The sequence below is a fragment of the Pholis gunnellus genome, assembly GCF_910591455.1.
Source record: "Pholis gunnellus genome assembly, chromosome: 18".
Lineage (NCBI taxonomy): Eukaryota > Metazoa > Chordata > Actinopteri > Perciformes > Pholidae > Pholis > Pholis gunnellus.
The window spans coordinates 19960608-19981406 of record NC_136545.1 but is presented as its reverse complement, the minus strand read 5'-3'; the positions used below and the strand labels follow the sequence as shown (position 1 = coordinate 19981406).

The following is a 20799-nucleotide window of genomic DNA, read 5'->3' as shown; positions in this document are numbered from 1 at the left end:
TTGCAGCGGGTTACTCACTGTTACAGACAGACAGATACTTTATTAATACCGCAAAGGGAAATGTTTCGCTACAGTAGCAATTATGAAATTAATGAATAATTGAAAAATATTAAATATAAAAATGCAAATATCGAATGCACAATATATACAATAAGAATAACAGAGTACAAATATTATATATAAAAATGCACAATATATACTGTATAATGAAATAGAATCACATTAAATTAACTAACTAAACAATAGTACAAAGATTCAACCAAACAACAAACAAACCAGTAGCGTGTTATAGTTATTAGTTATGTATTAGTTATGTATGTTAGTGTGGTGGATTCAGTGATGATGCTTTTTGTGGGTTTTTCTTGTGGAATAAAAGAACACAGTTTATGTTTGTTTTTTTAACTTTTATTTCGTCAAACAAACACCAACAGCACAATACATAATTAAACACATGTAACATTTGCTGTTTAAATGGCAGGAAACAAATAGTGTTTTTAAGACTTGTTATAAATTAGTCAACATTTTGGGAGACTTTTTTTCAGTGGAAAGATTGATCCCACTGGTGTTTGTCAGTGATGAAGCTACAGGCTTAGCTTAGCATACAGACTGGAGACAGTTCGCCGGGCTAATGTTAGCTGTTTCTACCTAGCTTAAAGTCTAATCAGCTAGCTTCATATTTACAGTACAACCATCACACATAATACGTACAAAAACCCAAGTGTAAAAACAACAATTATTACTTTTAAGTCCTACAGTTTCTTCTTGCATCATATACCAAATATTTCGTGTCCTATGTACAGATATTTACAAAATAGTTTTTCTTACTTTAGCTTTGCTAATAACATCATTCACATTTATCTACAACTCATACAACACAGTAGCCTACACATATTCACAAATAGGGCGTTAAACAGTGGAGACTACTGACGTATTACTGCATAAAAGGGTTGGTAAACTCATTATCTCAAGGAAAAGTGACACCGATATCAAACTCACAGACACTTTTCATGGCAGACATTTTGACATATAGTGAAGTCTACTGCCATATTCAATGCTAATGTCAACATGCTAACATACCAATGTTTAGCAGGTGATGTTTACCATGTTCACCATTTTGGTTTAGCGTGTTAGCTCGCTAATATTTGCTAATTAGCACTGAATAAGAAGTACAACTGAGGCCGATGGTGATGTCATTGGTTTTGGAGAAAGTCTCCGTCCAATAGTTGTTGACATATTTGACTTAAAACCATATATGTCAACCTCATGTTGGCACAAGAGGAAAAGTTAGTGAATGATAAAAAATCGGTAGGATTCATCCTCTGGGGACCATGAATGTCTGTATCAAATGTCATGGCAATTCATCCAGTGTTTGTTGAGATATTCCCGACAGCCATCACTAGAGCCAAGCTAACAAGAAAGCACAGATATAACTGTTCACTGTAATGGTGCCTCAGTTGTATTCAGTGTCCCGGTAGGTTATTCCAGTAAGCTAGCATGCACGTCAAAAGATCTGCTGTGAAAAGGGGTTTGTTATACTTGAGGGAAAAGTTTGTTCCAACAATTCGGTCACAACTGAGTTCTATTACGATTCTGATGTAGACAATATAAACACATTATATTGCAATATTATACGGAGAGCCAAAGTGTTCAATATTAAATAATTATATGATCATGGATCATTATCAAGATTTGTTTTCAATTTGTTCCAGGTCATTTTTATTATAACGTAGCAGTTTTTAAGTATTTTATTTATAAACTTTCTGTGTCGTCTATTTTTATTTGTCTAAACTTAAAATGATCTTTCTGGTCAATCAGAAAAAATTAATATCTAGTCACACACTTTACCTGTTTATATAGAATGTTATAAGGAAAAAGGATATTGTGCGATTACATAAAACAGGCTTTGGTGGAAGGAAAATAAATAAAACAAGAGCTGGAATTAAATGAAAATGACCTGAAGTAACGTCTTATTCATCTATGTAATATTGACCACTTCGACCCTCCGTAATATTCACACTCAGGCGATCTTTCTTCCTCTCACAGTCGACCCACGTGCATCCTGACCCTGTGTTCTGGTCCTGTTCTGGTTGAGTCTGGACCGGACCACCCTGAGACACAGTTTGTGAAGCCGGACAGTTCCGTCTTTCCTCTTCGCTCTCCTCACGTTTGGCCTCCTGACCTTCAGCGTGACGGCCTGTAGATGGCGCTGCTCCTCCGTGTCTGCTCGGCTCCTCTGGTCCTCCTGAGGAAGCTCTGCTCTCACCAGAACTGCTGTACAGCTGTGCAGCAAAGAAGAAGAAAGGGTTGTTTTATCATGCCGTAACTTTAACTTCTGGAGGTATTTGTACTTGAGTCGTTCCATTTAATGCTACTTTACACTTACATTTCAGAAGGACATGCATGTTTTACTCCACTACATTTATTTGATGTCTATAGTTGTTAGTTACTTTGCAGACTAAGCTTTTACATGATAAGATTTTTAAATAACTTCTCAGATGTTTAATTTTAACACATTTTCAAGGCCCAAAGAGGCAAAAGGATCAAATATATTTTCTTTATTTTTTTGGAGAAAAGAACGAAAACACGTATGTAAATGTGAACTTTATTTGTTCTTCTTTGCTCTACACATTACCAATAATTGGAGGGTTCTGAAGTTGGGAACAATTGGACCAGTGGTTCTCATGACCCCTCAGATTTATCTGGTGACCCTCTGGAGGCCCCGCCCCTACTTTCGAAACCACTGGACTGAACTAACTGCATATAAAGTATTTTAATGAAAATACTTGGTATTTGTACTTCTGTAAAGGATCCCAGTACTTCTTCAATCACAGACATACATCCACAACTGTCTCTGCACACTTACATCTTTCCCGCCGTGCAGTCTTGTGTCAGGAAGCAGGACTGAGACACACGTCCCAGCAGAATATGTACTTCGCTCAGTTGTCTCTGTTTAGCCAAAGTCTGGAATAATCTGGTGAGGACAGACCAACACGTCAGAGACCAACAGACACAAAACACAGAGAGAGAGACCATGTGTGCAAACATGAGATTATGATAATGTCCAAGGCTGGCAAATCAATTCTGTGCAGAGAGAGAGAACCCACACACCTTGTGTAACCGTGTGACTGTGAGCGTATGTGTGCACTGCTTGTGGCCTCCTTCTGTGTTATGACCCATCGCACCATGTCCGTCTGTCTCGCACAGACATAAAGGTGAGTGCACCGGTACCACCATGTCTGTACAAACTCTGCTAACAGCCCTGTAAATATTTACTGTCGACACGATGTGACACACACACACCCCCATGTCGCTGAATATCATCCTGATCAGGCGGTCCTGCCAAAGAAATTCTCCAAACTACTACATTTACATTTTAAATGCAAATCCTTTGATATGTTTACACCTATAGCGTCCACACGGAGTTTTAAACCCCCAAAAGCAGAAGGGTTTGAAAACGCTACAGACGGCGGGCGGCCACAGGGTTGCCTCCTATTGTTCATTGTAACTAAATTTGAAAATTAAAACTTTGGATTTTTTTCAACAAAATGTGTTTGTTTGAATGTATAGAGGAAGATTTTAGAAGATCTTCAGTATCAAGCACAACCTTTTATTATTAAAGAGAACTATAAAACTGTCGTGTTTTCTGTAACTAAGCCACCAGTCTACTTCCTGTTTACACCTTCACCCGCGGACGTAAATAACTGCTAAAACGATGCTGAAACTCACGTGTGGACGGACATTGTTTTTGTTTTAAAACCCCGGTTTTAAACGTATTAAGTGTCGATATATAAATCTGAATTCTTCGTATGATTGGTGTCGATTGTCTTTGTTTACCTGCCGGTACAGTTGCAGTGGTACAGCGTCCTGGCCTCTGGGTTGTAGAGGCCATATTTCTTCTGCTGGGGAAGGATCTTGTTCCTGCACTCATCGAGGTCCTTGTAGACGGCACAGGACAGCTGCTCCTCTGTGAGGTGTATAAAGACGTCCAATCCCTTAATGTGGTTTAGAACATTTGAACAAAATTTCAAAAAAAGGCTAAAAACCACCTGGTTGGATTGAGATACCTGTGATATCCAGCCCAGACAGAGTTTGTTCTTCGGCAGGTAAAGTGTTCCTGAGATCGTGTCCGCCCTCGGGTGCGGATCCTGTGAGTCCCTCTGATGTGGAGGTGGTGACGTCGTTGGTAACGGGGGCGACGGAGGCCGAGCGGGAGCTGGATGAAGGTGTAGGGAGTGTGGACGCTGCAGTGGCGGTGAGGTCTGATGTCCCCAGCATCTCTGTGGGTACAGTGGTGTTTACGACGGAGCTGTTCACGCCGACCTCCGTTGGAATGGGAGAGTCGTACGGCGTGGGGGGATGCACCTCAGCGTAGAGAGCCATTTCAGTCTCTTTACACCTGCAGGTCACAACAGACGTGGACATTATTTAAATGACCAGTTCGAGGTACAATATGATCTGAGATGTAGTGGAGGATACAAAGTACAAAGTAGCGTAAAATGGGAACAGTCAAGTCAAGTACAAACGTCTTCCTTTGTGCTCTAAACACAAACCTACAGACACCCCAGTGTGACTAAATAAATGAGAACTTTACTTACATGCCAAACCAGTTTCTTTCTTTGCACTGGAGTCGGTGGGAGAACTCAAAGCAGTGCATGTTCAGCAGGTTAAAGAAGGTGTGTCCCACCACATCAGATATGCTGTCATTCGCCTGCGTCAGACAACTGTGAAACCTGCAGCACCAATCACGCTGGTTAAAAAAAGAAAACACAACAACTCGTACCGACTGGGCGTCATTTAGTTTAGATTTCAGGTAGAAGGCCCTACTTGTTGTCGCAGTCACAGTGAGACATGGTGAAGAAGTTGCGGTTGAAGACACCAAACTGGGAGTGAAAGGACAGGATGGTGTTTTTGCACTGGTCGTGTTCACGGCAGCAGCTGTCAGTATCTGCAAAAACTCCTGCAAGATGGACAGAGTCGGGATCAATTACAAGATTATTATTATTATGATTATTATTTTGGGCATTTGTTCATAATTGATATTTATATATTTATATTATATTTACATATTTGAATGCACAACAAATTCCCTCTGAATAATTAAAGTTCTATCTCATCTTATCTTAAAGAAAGTCCTTTCATCTTAAGTCATTTACCGACAAGCTTTCTAAAGGTCTTGATTTTCTGGATCAAGTGAAACAAACAGTGACTGTGTTTCAACACTAGACTCCAGGTGGCAGTAATGAGCCAACAAAGAGAGGGAAGAAGAAGAAGACCAGCAAGTGAACATGAATGTAAACAATGCAGACTATTTTAACAGGGAAGGAAACAAAGTCAACACATTTGTTAGATGTGTGTTTTGGTCAGTATGTAAATAAAAATAATTTTGTGTCAATACATTAAATATGAGGTTTGTGACAACAAAGCATTGGAATATAAACAGAGGAAGTTTGGTCCATAAACTTGTTTTGTCAACGTCCAACAGTCCAAAACAAAAAAGTTCAGTTTACGATTAAGAAAAGTAACAAATCCTCAGATCTGAGAGGGTAGAACAAGAGAATGACCTCACTAATTATGCAACAGTGTCACTGCATTCCTGAAATAGTCAGGAAATGCAATCTATTGGCTTTGTGCACGACATTACGCTACAAAACCAATTATTATGTGAGGGTCCCAGACGGCAACCTCCGGGTCTGAAGAGTGAAGCCCTCTGGTTGTATAGAAGTCTATGAGAAAATGACTCTACTTCTCTCTTGATTTATTACCTCAGTAAACATTGTAAACATGATTTTATGGTCTCAATCTCTAGTTTCAAGCCTTCTTCAATACAGCATGATGTTCATTTAGTACATGATGGTCCATTTAGAGTCAAACAGACCATAAAGCAGGGGATGCTTTATGGGCGGGGCTACACAGTGATTGACAGGTCTGGGAGTTGTCATGTTTCCATCTTAGAACTTTAACCCTTTCACATTGTGTTTTCACTTCATGAAAGTTAATTGTTCACTGTAATGAATTGCTGTACATTTACGGTGGATTTAAAACAGTATCTTACAGTATTTTATAATAACTGTAACATACAGTTACATTTTTATCCCTCGCATGTAAATTAGCCGTAGAAAGGTTAGCTAGCCAATAGCAAGTTAAGGTAACATAAATAAAGTTAATCATCAATTACAGTGTTAAGATGTAACGTTAGTAACCTAACTTGTGTTCACTTGTGTTATTATTGGACCGACTGTAGGACCGTAAACGGATCGATTATCAAAAGGGAGAGCGGACATGTGTTCAAGAAGATGAACAGTTGAGCTAACGCTAACAGTAACGTTAGCTGTGTGTTATCCCAGGAGCAACATTAACTCCAAACTCATTTTACTGTTGAACGTTCGTCCATTGTGGTCCATTGTCTTAGCTTCATTTCTTCACCTAACGTAATCAGCTCATCACATAGTCTGTTCATTTAATCTGTACGGTGTTGTGGTATTAGCTTTTTGCAAAGACTTGCACTGATATGTTAACGTGTGTGAGGCACATGCAAACCCACAGTTGCACACCCAAAGCTTCTTTTAAGTGTGTTTATCCTGGATGTCATAGAACTTTGCAGATGTTCAGAACATTGTGTTTCTGAAGTTTTTATTTTGTTTGTGTTACAGTCACTCAGTCAGTCGTCATCAGAGATTGAGGAAACCAGCCAGACGCTGCAGTCAAGTCCTCTTTCAAGGTGTTTTCACTCTTTATTGTTTTCATTCATGTGTGAGTTCATGCAGTTCAAATTAACAAGCTAGACTGTGATGCAGGTCTATTACACTGTTCTTAATACTATTTGAACTCAGCGTTTCACTCTTAATTTAATTCAGTGACATCGAAACGAAAGGTGTCCGACGGCATGCCACTGCTTTCAGTGGTATGTACCTTTCCTTAGAGTGGAATGTTGTTCATTGGTATGTACCTTTCCCGTAAGTGGTTTGTTGTTCAGCGGTATGTGGGGTACCTCTCCCTTGAGTGGTATGTTGTTCAGCGGTGTGTACCTAGATCATTATCCATCTTAGATGCAGTCTATGGTGGGTCACAGTTTGGTTTGCTTGGATGCACAGTTGATGACATCCCATGCCTGTCAATAACGTAATGCTATTCAAGTAAACACAAGTGTTATCAATTTAGGTTTCAAACTTTAGAGAAAAATCTGCTTTGCAAATGTTTTATGAGGAAGTAACTCAACACGTTTGATTCGCCACAAAGATAGACACAACTGGACTTAGTGAGAAACACTGAATTGTATGAAATCAGTTTGTTTCCCTTTAAGTGACACTACTTTATTCATTTGAATTTACTTGGCTTTTGAGTTGCATCATGGGAAGTTTAGGATCCAGTGTTTTGGGGCTAAAACTCTCTCTCTACGTTCAAGATCATTTACACTTCACATGAGAAAAGCTTTATGGGCTATGTTTGTGTTCTCATGTTTGTGTTCTCATCCCTTTAATGATCTTGTGACTGTCCGACATAATTATCAAATAAAGTATGAAGACAACTTACCCAAATCTGCATATGATGGCGCCCTGTTGCCAGAGCCGCACCACAGAGTCCCCGGTACAATGAAACCGCGCTTTACGCGCTGATGGGTCCTGACCTCTGTGTGTTCACCGACGCTCCTCACCGGCCGCTTCCCCGTGCGCTCCCGGCGCTCTCCGACTCCTGGAGAAGCCACAGAGACGCACAGCTCCTCTGCCTCCAACATGGACTCCACGTCGATATTTTCGTCTGGATCATCGGAGAACTCCTGCGTGCGCTCCCGGCACGCAGAGAAATAGCTTTGGATCACTGCTGCGTCGTCGCTCCAAGCGCAGCTGAGCAGAGCGCGCTCCCCGGACCAGGCGCTGTGGTAGAGCCGCAGGGATGGAGAGGCCTGCCGGGGGTCGCTCCGGAGGAAACTGTAGTGCACTTCTGCATTTGGCAAAACTTTAGTCCAGGTGCAGAGGATCGAGGATTCTGCAGCCGTCCAGCTCAGGAGCGATGATAATAAAACGAGGGAGAGAAGAGTGATGTGCGTCATGGTGGCGCTTCGCAGAAGCGAGGCTGAGGAGGCTGTTACACCTGCAATCTACAAATCGACAGACGCCAGGTCGGTTTTAAACGAGAAGGAGAGGCGGAGGCGGAGGCGCGCGGGGGTTTTCCCCGGTGAATCTGAAATAAACACAACATCCAAATCAGCCTGAATCATGTGACCTGTCAGTTCAGTCCAACATCACCCCCCCCCCCCCCCCCCTTCTCTCTTTCTCTCCCTCTCATGCACACATCACTTACAGTGACCCTACTGATTATTAACACCCGCGCACACACGCACGCGCACACACATGCACGCACACACACACAAATGTGACTAATAGCTCGTATTGATAAGTGAGAGACGCCTCTCGAATACACACACACACCTCAATTCGAATGTGACAAACTAATCAATATATTGATTGATAAATGGGAAATGAGACACACAGTCAACTAGTTTGTTATCCGTTTGAGTCCACAAAGAGGCGCCCTTTTCCCCACAAAGGTCCATTGTGAGTCCAACAATGTAGAGGTACACTTTTGTAGATTTTTAAAACCCAATCTTTTTGGTTTGTGGTAATGGTCTGAGTGGAGGTGTGAGCAAAGTTGAATGGAAGTTGTTTGAACAAAGAAGGATTTTATTTTCGGCATTGTTTGGCATAATTTTGAGGAACATAAAGACATTTTATTTTATTTTAATCAGATTTCTCAGGACCTCTTCAGACCCTCCTCAGGTTGGGAACCACTGCATGTTCATGCTGACGGCCACCTGCTTCCTGACACTTTCATATGCAGTAAAGTCAGCAAAGTATTGATTTCCATTATGATTCTTGCTTTTTTTTGGACCAAATTGATCTCACTCCTGATGAAGGAAGTAGATTAGATCTCATCCAGAAATTAAAGGGCAGACTTTCAGAGTGTAACAGTCTGTAAACTTTCCCCCACTTGGAACAGAAGGTGAGTTTTATCAAGAAAAGTCAAAGTTCACAAAGTTCTTCGCTGCGTGTCTATCTGAGCTGATTGGTTCAAACCTCGCCTGATGCAGACAAAGTTTTCTGCCAACACATCTCAAGAAAGGAAAAGGAAGTGCCATGATGTCTTTATTCATTAGCCACGTGTATGCTACAATATGACATGCATCGATGTGAATACAGAGAGCAGAATGTTGATTATTTAGCTGAAAACACTTGTGCAGATCTCATTTACATTCGCCAATCAACTATAATATTTCATGGATTTTTTTGGGACTGAACTAACGTTGCTTAATCCAATGTGTTCTTCATAATAAATGTCATGCAGAAGCATTTCTTCAGAAGAGAGCTCACACATGCACAGGTGAAGCTGATGCAGTGATAACGAGACCAAACTGTTATTTGTCAAAAGAATAAAAAAAATGCATTTCACATCAACAACAAAATGAAGTGAGTTTGTACACATCAAACATCTGCAAATGTCCCACTTAATATTTAACAAATGTGTGATGCACCATAACACAAGTTAAATGTATGTTTCGGTGATGCAAACAGTCGAACACGGTGGTCACAAAGATCAGCTGACGACACATGACATGATCCCATATGAGCACAGATCAACATGAGGACAGGGAAAAAAGTGGGAATTCCCTGTGGTGGGTCGGAGTGCGGAGGCACAAGTCATTACAACATACTGTGTTAATGACGATGATAACGAGGGCTTTTATCGTCTCCATAACCACTCTGTTCAATCATTACCGCACGTCAGGTACGGTTAATTTATTATATGATACAGTTTATATGATATGATGACATTAGAAATGGATTAAGTTTAGTAGTCGCTGCTTATTTAAAATGAGCCCCGAGGTCAACATCCATGTTGGTCACCTGAAAACTGTTGGAATTGAAGCCTGCAGCACATTGCACTTTGGGGACAAACTACATAAAAGCAGGAGGATAATATCCGTCTACCGTCACGGGAAGACAATATTCTACAGGCGGAATGACAGAGAAACAATATACACAGAAGAGCGGAGGGGAGACGCTTTAATCCTCAAACTGGGCGGGGTTGTCGTTTAGCAGGACATGCCAGCGCTCTATCTTCTTGTCTTTGTTCTTGAGGCATTCGTACCAGTGCTTCAAACACTCTCCTTTAGCCTGGATGCCCAGCTGACATCCTCCTGGAGGCAGACAGGAAAGGAAGCATTCATACGTTAACAAGACGAAGAGTCCACGCACATGTTAGCAGCTCTGTGAGGCTGTTTTTAGGCTAATGTCAACATGCTAACAATGACAATGCTTCTATGGTGATATTCAGAAGGTATAATGTTTATCATGTTCACCGTCTTTTAGCGTGTTGTCATGCTAACATGTTCTGATTAGCACCAAACACAGTCAAGGCTGATGGGAGTGTCATTAGTTATTGCAGGTGTTTAGTCAAACACCAATAATACAAAGTCAATTAACGGCAGGACATTTCACACAATCGTGAACCTCGTGGTGGCGCAAGAAGAAAACTTAGGATCACCAAAGTTTTTAGGATTCATCCTCTGGGCACCATGAATATATGTACCAAATTGCATGGCAATCCATCAAATAGTTGGTGAGTTATTTCAGTCTGAACTGAAGCGGTGGACCCAACAACCAGAAGACATTTCCATCCCCAGAGACGACACATTGGATGAAGACATGCGATTACAAGACACACTTACCAATGAAATCATTGGATTTCCCCATGTCGTAGTCCCAGACTGAGATGTCGAGGGTTTTCTTGGCTAACTCGCCGTGCTTTATTTCATAACCAAACTCCTGAAACACAGTTAACGAAACATGAAATGTGATTACAACATCTAGCGCTGAGATCCGGGTGAGAAGAAGACGGTGAAGTTGAGAAAGAGCTGACCTCGTTAAACTCCGGATTGAGGGTCTTCTTCTTTATCTGAGTCTTGTTTTTAGCTTTCTTCCCCATATCTGGTTTCAGACATCTGCAGCACAAACATAAAATAACGTATTTTTAAAATGTTAAAAACAAACACAAGTAACATTTGACACTTGTACATGTTATATTGATAGTTCAACAATTTGGTAAACATGCTTATTAACTTTGTAATAGCCTTTTTACCAAGTTCCTATAGGCCACTTAGTCTGCAAAGTATCTTAGTTTTGTTCCACTGAGTTAAATCTAACTTTCTTGTGAAAACTCAAAATAAAGTATTAAACTGTTAAACAGCTATAGAAATGTGCTGAAGTGTCTCTACAAACGTTCTTGCAGAGAGTTAAATGAGAAGATTGATGCCACTCTCAGGTTTACCTGTTACACGTGAAGCTAAAGCCAAGAGATGGTTATCTTAGCTTAGCATAAAGACTGGAAACAAGGGGAAATAGCTAGTCTCTGTCCAAAAGTTTCTTTTTCAACGCCCCCAGAGCCAGGCTAGCTGTTTCCCCCTATTTCCAGTGTTTGTGCTAAGCTAAGCTAACCCTCTCCTGGCTTTAGTGAAACAGACCATCTTGCAATAAAGCGAATAAGTGCATTTCCTCCCAAAATTGTCGGGACTATTCCTTTAAATAATCTGGAGGATTCAGCTGAGTGGAGCGCGTACATTTTGACGAACGGGTCGGAGTATCCGTTGGAGTCCATGGCGGCCAGGTGAGCGCAGCGGACGACGCCCACGATCAGACGACCCTGCTGGCTGCTGTACGTCAGCGACACCAGGATGCGACCCCTCTCCTCTGAATCCTCGCCCTCCTTCAGCTGCACAAACACACACATACATACATGTACACATAACATATACACATAACGTATCGACCACATGCACACAAAGTAACAGTATTTAATTCCACTGATCCGAATGCTCCTTTGCCCTCTGCACATATCTGGAGGGATTACACACGGTGGTTATCATAATATCTACTAATGGAGGATAATGTACGTGCTTAAGGACAAGATGGTCTACATTTATATAATGATGCAGTGTGATTATAACTCCAGAACCAAGAATACATTCGTCAGTCTCTTAGATACTTCCTGTCTGTAGTTCTACAGAAGATGAGCCGTGAATATTACATTTCTTTTCTTCAGTAAAACAACTGGTCGCTGTAGTTTTTATCACACAAACAGGAGGAAATAGTGCATTTTGTTGGGGACGATGTTCAGCGATTTTCTGCAGTAAGACCGTGTATAATAGTGGAAACAGTGAATATTCTCATGATATTGATGAAGAAATGGAATGTGGATCGATCACATCTGATACCCATGGAAGCCCATTCCACCATTTTTTTTAAATTTTATTTTATTTAACCGGAAAAAAGTAAAAAAAAAAGAAAAAGATTATGATGTTTTTTAATTTTTTTTTAAATTTTATTTAACCGGAAAAAAGTAAAAAAAAAAAAAAGATTATGATGTTTTTTTATTTATTTTTTTATTTTATTTAACCGGAAAAAAGTACAAAAAAAAAAGATCATGATCTTGATCTTTTTTTTTACTTTTTAGTTTAGACGTTTTCCTTTAATCTGTTCTCCGTCTGATAAATACAAACTAAGCTCACGTCTTTGAATACAGGCAAACAATATCCAATAAACTCCATGAGAGGGTCTTACGTCTTCCTCATAGAGAGACATGCCACGGGCCGATCCTCCAACAGCCTTCTTCACCTGTATGGAGAATAAACCAGTATCATCATCATCATCATCACCCTGAGCACTGCGGTACTTACTTAGTCTCTGTACACATCAAATCAAAGAGGCAATAAAATGTGATTATTCACTTTCTTGCTTCATATCTGTACGGTAAATATGAAGCTACAGCCAGCAGCTAATTAGCTTAGCATAAAGCCTGACTGGCTCTGGGGAAAAAGGTCAAATAAATCCTCCTAACAGGACCTTGAAAGTTGGGGGTTAGCCTTTACTGTAAGTGCTGGACTACTTCCTGATCCCTGTTGGTAGCCTGGAAAACTCGCGGTGATAGCATAACCAGGCTTAATGCTAAGCTAAGCTAAACAAAGATAACTGGCTCTTGCTTCATATTAAGGCTACAGGCATGAGTGGTATCGATCTTCTCGTCTCACTCTCCACAAGAAAGCGAATAATTGCATTTATAAAAATGTCGAACTATTCCTGAGAGAAAGTAATATTAAGGGTCAGTTCCCCTCGACTGGTGTCTCGTCATGTAGGTCCATTTAGTAGCTGCTCTGGAGCTTTCAGTCATAACATATAATCAGCAGCAGCAGATCAAAGTTGCTCAGTTGGTGGGATTTCTCTGTTACCAGGTGTTTCCACGGTCAAGAATTGAATTTAAAACCAAAATGTGGGTTTGAATTTGTCAAGTTTTTTTAAAGAACTGGCCCTTTAATTTAAATATGATGTATTTCACAGAACATTCATTAACAATACGAGACGTCAGCGTCGTTCTCAGACTCACCGGGACGACTCGCTCTAAACAAACGCTGAAGTTCTTCTTCTGGTTAAACTTCAGTTTCTTCAGAGCGACTCGCGTCTCTCCGATGAATTCATTGTGTCCAAACTTGTCCTGGTCACTCACCGAGAGCCTGAAGACGGACAAGTGTGCCTCGTGAAACTCTTTTCATGCAACCCGGTCCAACATTGCAGAGGTTGAGTTTGTTCTTACCGGAGAGTCTTGCGTGACATCTCGTCATCGGTGATGCCGTGGTAGACCAGAGTCTCGTTCCACGCAGGATTCAGAGTGTTTTTAAGAGTCTTGGTGCGAAGCTTGTTGGACTGAGAGCAGATGAATTAAACAAATATATATTATTACAGTTTTAAAAAGAAGACGTATGGCGGCACACTTGAAGTTTTAATTGTCGTGATTGTACCTTACTGGCTCCCGGTAAGAGGTGCAGCTTCACATACGGGTCAGCGAGTCCGTTTGAGTCCATCGGCTTCAAACCCTGAGAGACATCAAGAGACGTGATGGTGAGAGTCAGCGTGAGATGAAGTGTTCAAGTGTGGACGCGTCTCCCTCAATGTTTGCACACATTAAACGTTCTTATGTTCCACATGTTTTATCGTTAGAATGCAAACGTTTCACCAAATCTCATTTACACTTATTGGATACACCTGGTTTTGTTTTGTCTCGTCTGTTCTTGTCTTGTCTTATCTTTCCTTGTCTCCTTTTTTCTCATTTCTCGTCTTTAAATGTCTTGTCCCATCTTTTTTGTCTTGTCTCCACTCGTCTCGTCTTGTCTTGTTCCGTCTTTCATTGTCTTGTCTTGACATTCCCATCTTGTCTTGTTTTGTCTCGTGTTGTCTTGTCTTTTCTTCTCTTCTTTTGTCTTGTCTTGTCTTGTTCCATCTTCTCTTCTCTTGTCTTGTCTTGTCCCATCTTTCATTGTCTTGTCTTGACATTCCCATCTTGTCTTCTCTTCTCTTGTCTTGTCTTGTTCCATCGTTCATTGGCTCGTCTTGACATTTCCATCTTGTCCTAACGTACTTTGTCATTAGCTTTCTGATTAATTTTGCTTCGTCTCATTTCCTCCCGTCTTGTCTTGTCTCGTCGAGTCTCCTTACGTCTAGTCCAATCTTATTTTGTCTTAAATTGTCTTATTCCATTTAGTTTTATCTCATTTTGTCCCATCTTGTCTCGTCTCCCGTCTGGTCTCGCGTACATGTCTTTACCTTCGCTTTAACGACACAGCAGTGCAGCGCGTGGCTCTCCTGGTCGTACAGGAGGCTGAACTCCAGAGATCCCAGAGTGGCTGCAGGAATAAATAAACACAGGAACACGTCAAACAGACATCTGATCTGTTAGAAAAACCAATTTCCCTCTAAAGCAGATAAACATTGATTTGTTATTCTGCATCGCTCCTCTGGGAATTCCATTCACAGCTTCAGGCCCAATTTATATTTGCAGAGATAGAAACGAGTCAAAAGGTAAACGTCTGGGACCGGAAAGGACCCTTCTGTAAAGCAGCCGTGTGGTTTAAGAGGAGGAATCAGGCTCACTGGCGTCATCTGAGTCGCAGTCGTCGTCGTCGTCCTCTGTTCGATCCGGTGGGGGTCTTTGGGGGGCGGCGTTGTTGACCGGCGGATTAATTCTGGTCGCAGGAACATGTGATGAAATGGAGCTGGAGACGACAGGTTGTCTTTTTTCCTCCACAGCTGGAGGGGACACCGTCTCTTCCCTCGCCGGGCGTTTGTTTTCCACAACTGCAGCAGGATTAAATGAATTCTGTCTGAAACGTCTTTGAATGCGTCGTTATTGACGGTAAATCCTTTGAACGTTGGGTGTATTCATAGCAGGAGCGGCGTTACTTTACCTGAGGCGGGGACGACCTGCTGTGCGTTAGCTCGAGGTGGTTTGGAGGCCGACACGTGTCTCTCTGTCTTCATTACCGCCGCTGGACAGGACGCACTCTCATTATGGCTGTCAGCTGTTCTCGCTGTCTGCTCCCATTGTTCTGATCCACAGGACGGCTGCTGCTGCTGCGTCTCTGAGGGGACGGAGTAAGAATATCACACAACACCACAACACAGACCGTTTGTGCTGCACAGCCACAGCAGTGAGGGAAGAAGTACTCAAGATTATTTTACTGTAGTTAAAGTAGAAATACTACAGTGTAGAAATACCCTGTTACAGGTAAAAGTCCGGCATTCAAACCCTCAGTCAAGTAAAAGTATGCAAGTATTCGGAACAACAGATACTAAAAGTACCAAAAGTAAAAGAATTCATCGTGCAGAACGGCTTATTTCAGAATAATACTGATCATTTTATTGGATTGGAGGTAATTGTATTGTAATTGTAATCCTTTACGCTACCCAACAGAATATAAAGTCATCAAAATGAGCTCCAATCCAATAATATAGTAGTGTTTCTACTTTAACTTAAGGAACATATCTGTGAACAGTTTACATGTGTAATGATAGCTTAGATCATAAAGTACCGTGTCCCTGATGATGTGTTGGAGGTTCCTGTGGTCCATCGTGACCTCCCGGACCAGAACTACTCTCGATGCTGGACTGTCGAGATCCGGACAGATGGAGCGGGGCAGGCAGACTCTGCTGGACTCTTCCCTTGAAGAACCAAGCTCCTGAACGCTTCTGCACCTGCAGGAACACGCAGTGAAACACACGAATGCCTCAAACGGACAATAAAGGAAAGACAGACACAGTGATGTCGTGCAGTCACATCCCCAGTTGATAAAGTCAACAACATTACACAACCAGCAGACACATAACAATTTCAGCTTTAATGTGGACTCATGTTTCTGGCCACCTGAGGAATGGAAGTCCAATATCTGTTCCAAGATATTTGTCTCTTTAGCTGCTAAATGCTGTTTGGTTGACGAGCTGAAAGAGGCTGAAATGCTCAGTAGAGCTGAAAAGACCAGCAGGAATTCTTTGTTCGACCTTCTTTCACATTACATATAGTCATTTGATTCATTTTTAAACACAAAAATATTCATTAGTGCAGTTTTAAAACGGCTAAAATCAACATTTTTATGCTCACAATGTATCAAACGAGGGTGTGAAAGACGTCTCTGGTTCTCTCTCACTGCTCTCGTAGCAGATTGACAAACGTATAGACTAGCTGGTGAACATAGTGGATCATTTATCAGCTAAAGAGACGGATATTTCCCTCAGGAGGTGGTGGAGAACACTTAAACGCCGATGATACTTCACCGTTTTGTTCACATCTGTTTGTCTGCTGGGCCCCAAGTGGCCCAAATAAATCTGTTATTGAAGACGTATTTAACGTATAATGAAAGAAACAAAGCATTTGTCACATGAAAACAAATGAAATGAGCTGTTGCCTTTGACCATTTTCTCTTGTGGGAAACGTGTTGTCTTCTAGTGGCCGATAATGGAACTGCAGCCTGTGAAGAAGTCTTTATTAAAGTGGTCTGTGTTCATTCGTGTAATAATTTGTGAACATCTATAAATTCACACGCACGTGTAGACTGAATAATGTGTTTGATTTCTTCGCTCCTTAATTCTATGAGACGGACTTGACCACTTTGTATTTGGCAGCATTACAGAGTAGTTATTCTGTGTGTGACTGACAGCAGAGAGCATTTATTTAAAGAGTCCGGGCTCCCCGAGGCAGAGACCTCAAACAAAACTGCAGCGCCATCATCAAAACAGCCTCGTGTAACTGCATCAGGGAGGAAAGCAGAAAGCAGACCTTATTCTTCATGTTTCATATTGATCAAAATACGAAAAACTGTATTTTTAAGAATTAAAAAAGCATTGGGAATAAATCATTTTTGGGATATTGAGAAGGTATCAATGGAAGGTAATTTTCCGGGTCACTGGACAGTGAAATGCAATTCCGTGCTAAAAAGACAAGTCTAAAAGCTAGAAAATGGCTCATATCACCAGAAAAGCGTCTGTTCTGCCGGCGGATGAACGACATAATGGCGTAAAGTGGCTCCCTTGATTTTATCAAAGCCACTCTGTTCCTCGTCTCTCCTCATCCTCTCACCTCTTGCTGCTCGTTGCAGATTCTGCACAGCCACATAGGACTCGTCCTGCTGTTGCTATAAATCCCACATTTGCTGCACATGTGCTGCAAAGAGGCAAACACACATATTAGAGACCAGCGGAGGAAGCATTCAGACAATCATTAAAGAGCCCAAAGCGACACATTCACGACAGTCCAAACCTCAACTTTACAACTAATTATGACAATTATCAACATTATTAGAAGGAAAAGCAGCAACTCTGGAACCATGAAATGTTTCTGCATGAAAAATGACTCAAACGTTCAAAATAGTTACCAATTAATCTGGTAATCGTTCCAGATGTTCTGGTTATCAAAGCCGGGAGTGAGTGTGTGTGAGTGTGTGTGTGTGTGCATCTCTTTGTCTGTCCACAGCTAATCTCACAAACGATCCATCAGTATATTTGTTGTGCTGATGTGTGACTGTATGCTCGTGGTTGTGGTGGTTCACTATTTAGTTGACCGTTTTATATCGTGATTGACCGCTGACGCCTCGCTCGTCTGTAACCGGCCGGATAGAACGAGGCCGCAAGGGATCAACAACTGCTTCAGATAGGACCCTCGTTTCTATATTTGGAATTGTTCCTCTCTTGATTTTGCACGTCACGATCAGACAGCTGCATGCATGTTTGCATGTATGTTCAACTATCACTGAGCAAAAGGTGAAAATCTTAATTTGTAAAGTAACTAGTTACTGAAGGTGTCAAGACGTTTCCTTCTGTACTGTGGCATTAGAGGAAAATACTCAAATTCAAGGACCTCAAATCTGTACTTGAGTAAATGTACTTAGTTACATTCCACACACACACACACACACACAGACACACACACCTTTCTGCACAGCTTTAGATCTTGACAGCAGGTGCACAGAACACATACATAGAGTATATTTTACAGTTCAGATTGCATTCATCTCTCCATAGTTATTGAGAGCAACAGGAAGCAGAATGTGGGGCATGAGACCAGGAGATGCAGAGTGAATGTCAGACAGAGTTAGCATGCGGCCCAGCGGGCGCTGATCGCCATAGGAAGCCTCTCTGGATCTTCACTACAGCAAACACGGGAAACAGACAATCCTGAGACGTCCTCACATGCTCTGGGGACTCGTCTTTCCTCGTTGAAGCAGAGAGAATACGGATATCCACCTACTTTATTGCACTGCACACAGAGGACAGCTGTGACCCCCTGTGGTCCAAAAGACGCCCCGCAGAGCAGACAGTGCGACTGCCCGTCCCCACACGCCGTCTTCTTGATGTTATCCAGGCGACTGGAGAGACGCCTGAGAACAAACATGCAAAACGAATGTAAAAAACACAAACCTGGCACAAGTTTTACACACAAAAATCATCCGACTCAGCGAGCATCTGCGTTCAGTTGACTGAAGTGATTATGTGGAAACAGTTTTCCATCTCACTCGATCCTCTCATGCTCCGTGGCCTCCATCATGGCCGCACGAGCCAGTACGCTGTTGATGATCTCCTTCTCCTCATCCGTGAGCTCCTCCCCCGGGGGGCCGCCAGACATGTTCATCGTCCACCCCGATCCTGAGACCCAAAACAAACACACACACACACACACACACACAGAAATAGACACACAGAGTATAAGTGGCATGAAAAGTAAAAACAGCAGCTCAGAAAAAAAAGGCCAATATCTCCAAAAAGTGCATCACTAAGGAGAGCGAGACACTAAAGTCTGAGGACAGGAGCACAGCTGGGACCATTTTGGACTTAAAGCAACGCTGAGCAACTGCAAACATTGTCACAAACAATAGCTCACCAGTGGGTTACATGACGGCTTATCATAACAATGCACCGGCTTTGTCTGGCTTCCCGACTTTTTACATGAATTTCATACATTTTTTATGTTTAATGCTCTTGCCTATGAGAAGTAATTTATTTAAAAGTGTAAAGTCTCTCTCTGAACCTTCAAGTTCTGCTGGTCGTTTGGAAAGCTTCCAGAAACTGCCTCCAAGGTTTTAGAATCACTCGTGGACGACTGACGGAGCGAAGGCCAGTGAAAATCAAATGAAGTCAGCTTGTGTTGCTGTTTTTTCCCTCAAATGTGTCAGTTTGACATTATTGTGGCTTCCACGAGCCAATTATTGTATCAGGAACTGAGCTTGTGGCTTCACCAGATGCTGCCGATGATCCGTTCTATTATCACGGCTTTATTTAGTGAACATGAAGCTCAAAACACGCTAAACATTTCCTCTCTTTTAAGTGCATTTTAGTACAACATCAGCTAATGAGAGGCTTTATTTAACCCTTAAAATAACTAATAACTAAGTGTTTTTCCTGCCCTCTCTGCTTTAAAGTTCAACTCTGTTGTAACAGACCACACCCAGCAGTGATGTCACACACAGCAGCACAAAATGCATAATGCCAAACTCTCGTCATCTCTTTGGTGTTTTGAGAAACACAAGCCTGTGCACCTATTTTGCAAGAGATTTAAAGTTATGAGAGATTCGATCACGGTGATTTGTTGCATGCATAATTGTGAAGCACAGCCCTGCAGGCTACGGATAGAACATGAACAGCTGCTCTGCTGCTTTGAGATGGTCGTGAGGATTTAATCTACCTGCATCCTGCACATGACGGACCAAAGCTCTAGAAACGCTACGATTAGCACTTTATATTTTCTTCATCAGTGAAGGTTGTGACCTCTTTGTGATCCTCAGTGTCATGTAGATGATTAATTGTCTTAAATGCCTTCTTATTGATGTGTGTTTGATTCATTTTAGCCCCACGAGCGGCACATGGATCGAAAGATGCGACGATGTCAGCAAGAAGTCTTTTATGGGGTTTTGAGTGAAAGTCTTGGATAGTTAGTCAGATCATTTTGGTATAAATATTCATGTTGCCCACAACTTTTCATCTAGCGCCGTCATTGGGTGAGAATGTTAATTTGCCCAATATTGTAGTTCATGACAGAATATTTGCAGAAATACCTACATTCACATCAGCTTCGTGCTAATTAACACACGTTAGCATGCTAACACGCTAAACTAAGAAGGTAAACATTATATATGCTACACATTCTGAGCATGTTAGTAGGCAGATCTTAGCATTTAGCACAAAGCACGGCTGTGCCAAAGTACAGCCCAGACGGCAACCTCCAACCAAAGCTTCATGTGTTAAAGCTGCATTCTCTCTAGTGACCACCAGGGGGCGACTCCTCTGGTTGTATAGAAGTCTATGAGAAAATGACTCTACTTCTCTCTTGATTTATTACCTCAGTAAACATTGTAAACATGAGTTTATGGTCTCAATCTCTAGTTTCAAGTCTTCTTCAATACAGCATGATGTTCATTTAGTAAATGATGGTCCA

At 41.6% G+C, this 20799-nt stretch overlaps 2 protein-coding genes across 2 annotated transcripts; both read right to left on the bottom strand.

Annotated features, from left to right (window-relative positions):
- Nucleotides 1-398: 398 nt before the first annotated feature.
- Nucleotides 399-8083, bottom strand: pla2g3 (phospholipase A2 group III). Its single transcript, XM_079178602.1, has 7 exons — nt 7531-8083; nt 4825-4957; nt 4596-4730; nt 4065-4396; nt 3835-3964; nt 2864-2971; nt 399-2279 (listed from the first exon to the last, which is right to left on the bottom strand). Exons 1-7 carry the CDS (start codon nt 8045-8047, stop codon nt 2018-2020), a joined length of 1617 nt encoding a protein of 538 aa, XP_079034728.1. The 5' UTR covers nt 8048-8083; the 3' UTR covers nt 399-2017.
- A 1847-nt stretch (nt 8084-9930) lies between these two features.
- Nucleotides 9931-18999, bottom strand: rph3aa (rabphilin 3A homolog (mouse), a; the record flags this gene model as incomplete). The annotated part of the gene is made up of 15 exons (XM_079179365.1): nt 9931-10192; nt 10724-10820; nt 10915-10996; nt 11612-11763; nt 12612-12665; nt 13432-13558; nt 13639-13748; nt 13844-13918; nt 14646-14725; nt 14973-15176; nt 15287-15460; nt 15911-16073; nt 17452-17535; nt 18619-18748; nt 18884-18999. The coding sequence occupies 15 exons, from the start codon at nt 18997-18999 to the stop codon at nt 10059-10061; spliced, it is 1782 nt and encodes a 593-aa protein (XP_079035491.1). The 3' UTR covers nt 9931-10058.
- Nucleotides 19000-20799: the final 1800 nt, after the last annotated feature.

Excerpts from the sequence above, each read along its gene's own strand:
- pla2g3 (XM_079178602.1), bottom strand. The coding sequence starts at position 8,047 with ATGACGCACATCACTCTTCTCTCCCTCGTTTTATTATCATCGCTCCTG. Across the intron at positions 4,397-4,595 it reads GAAAGAAACTGGTTTGGCAT|GTGTAAAGAGACTGAAATGG; the intron begins GTAAGTAAAGTT and ends TGTGACCTGCAG. Across the intron at positions 2,972-3,834 it reads CACTGCAACTGTACCGGCAG|ATTATTCCAGACTTTGGCTA; the intron begins GTAAACAAAGAC and ends TGTCCTCACCAG.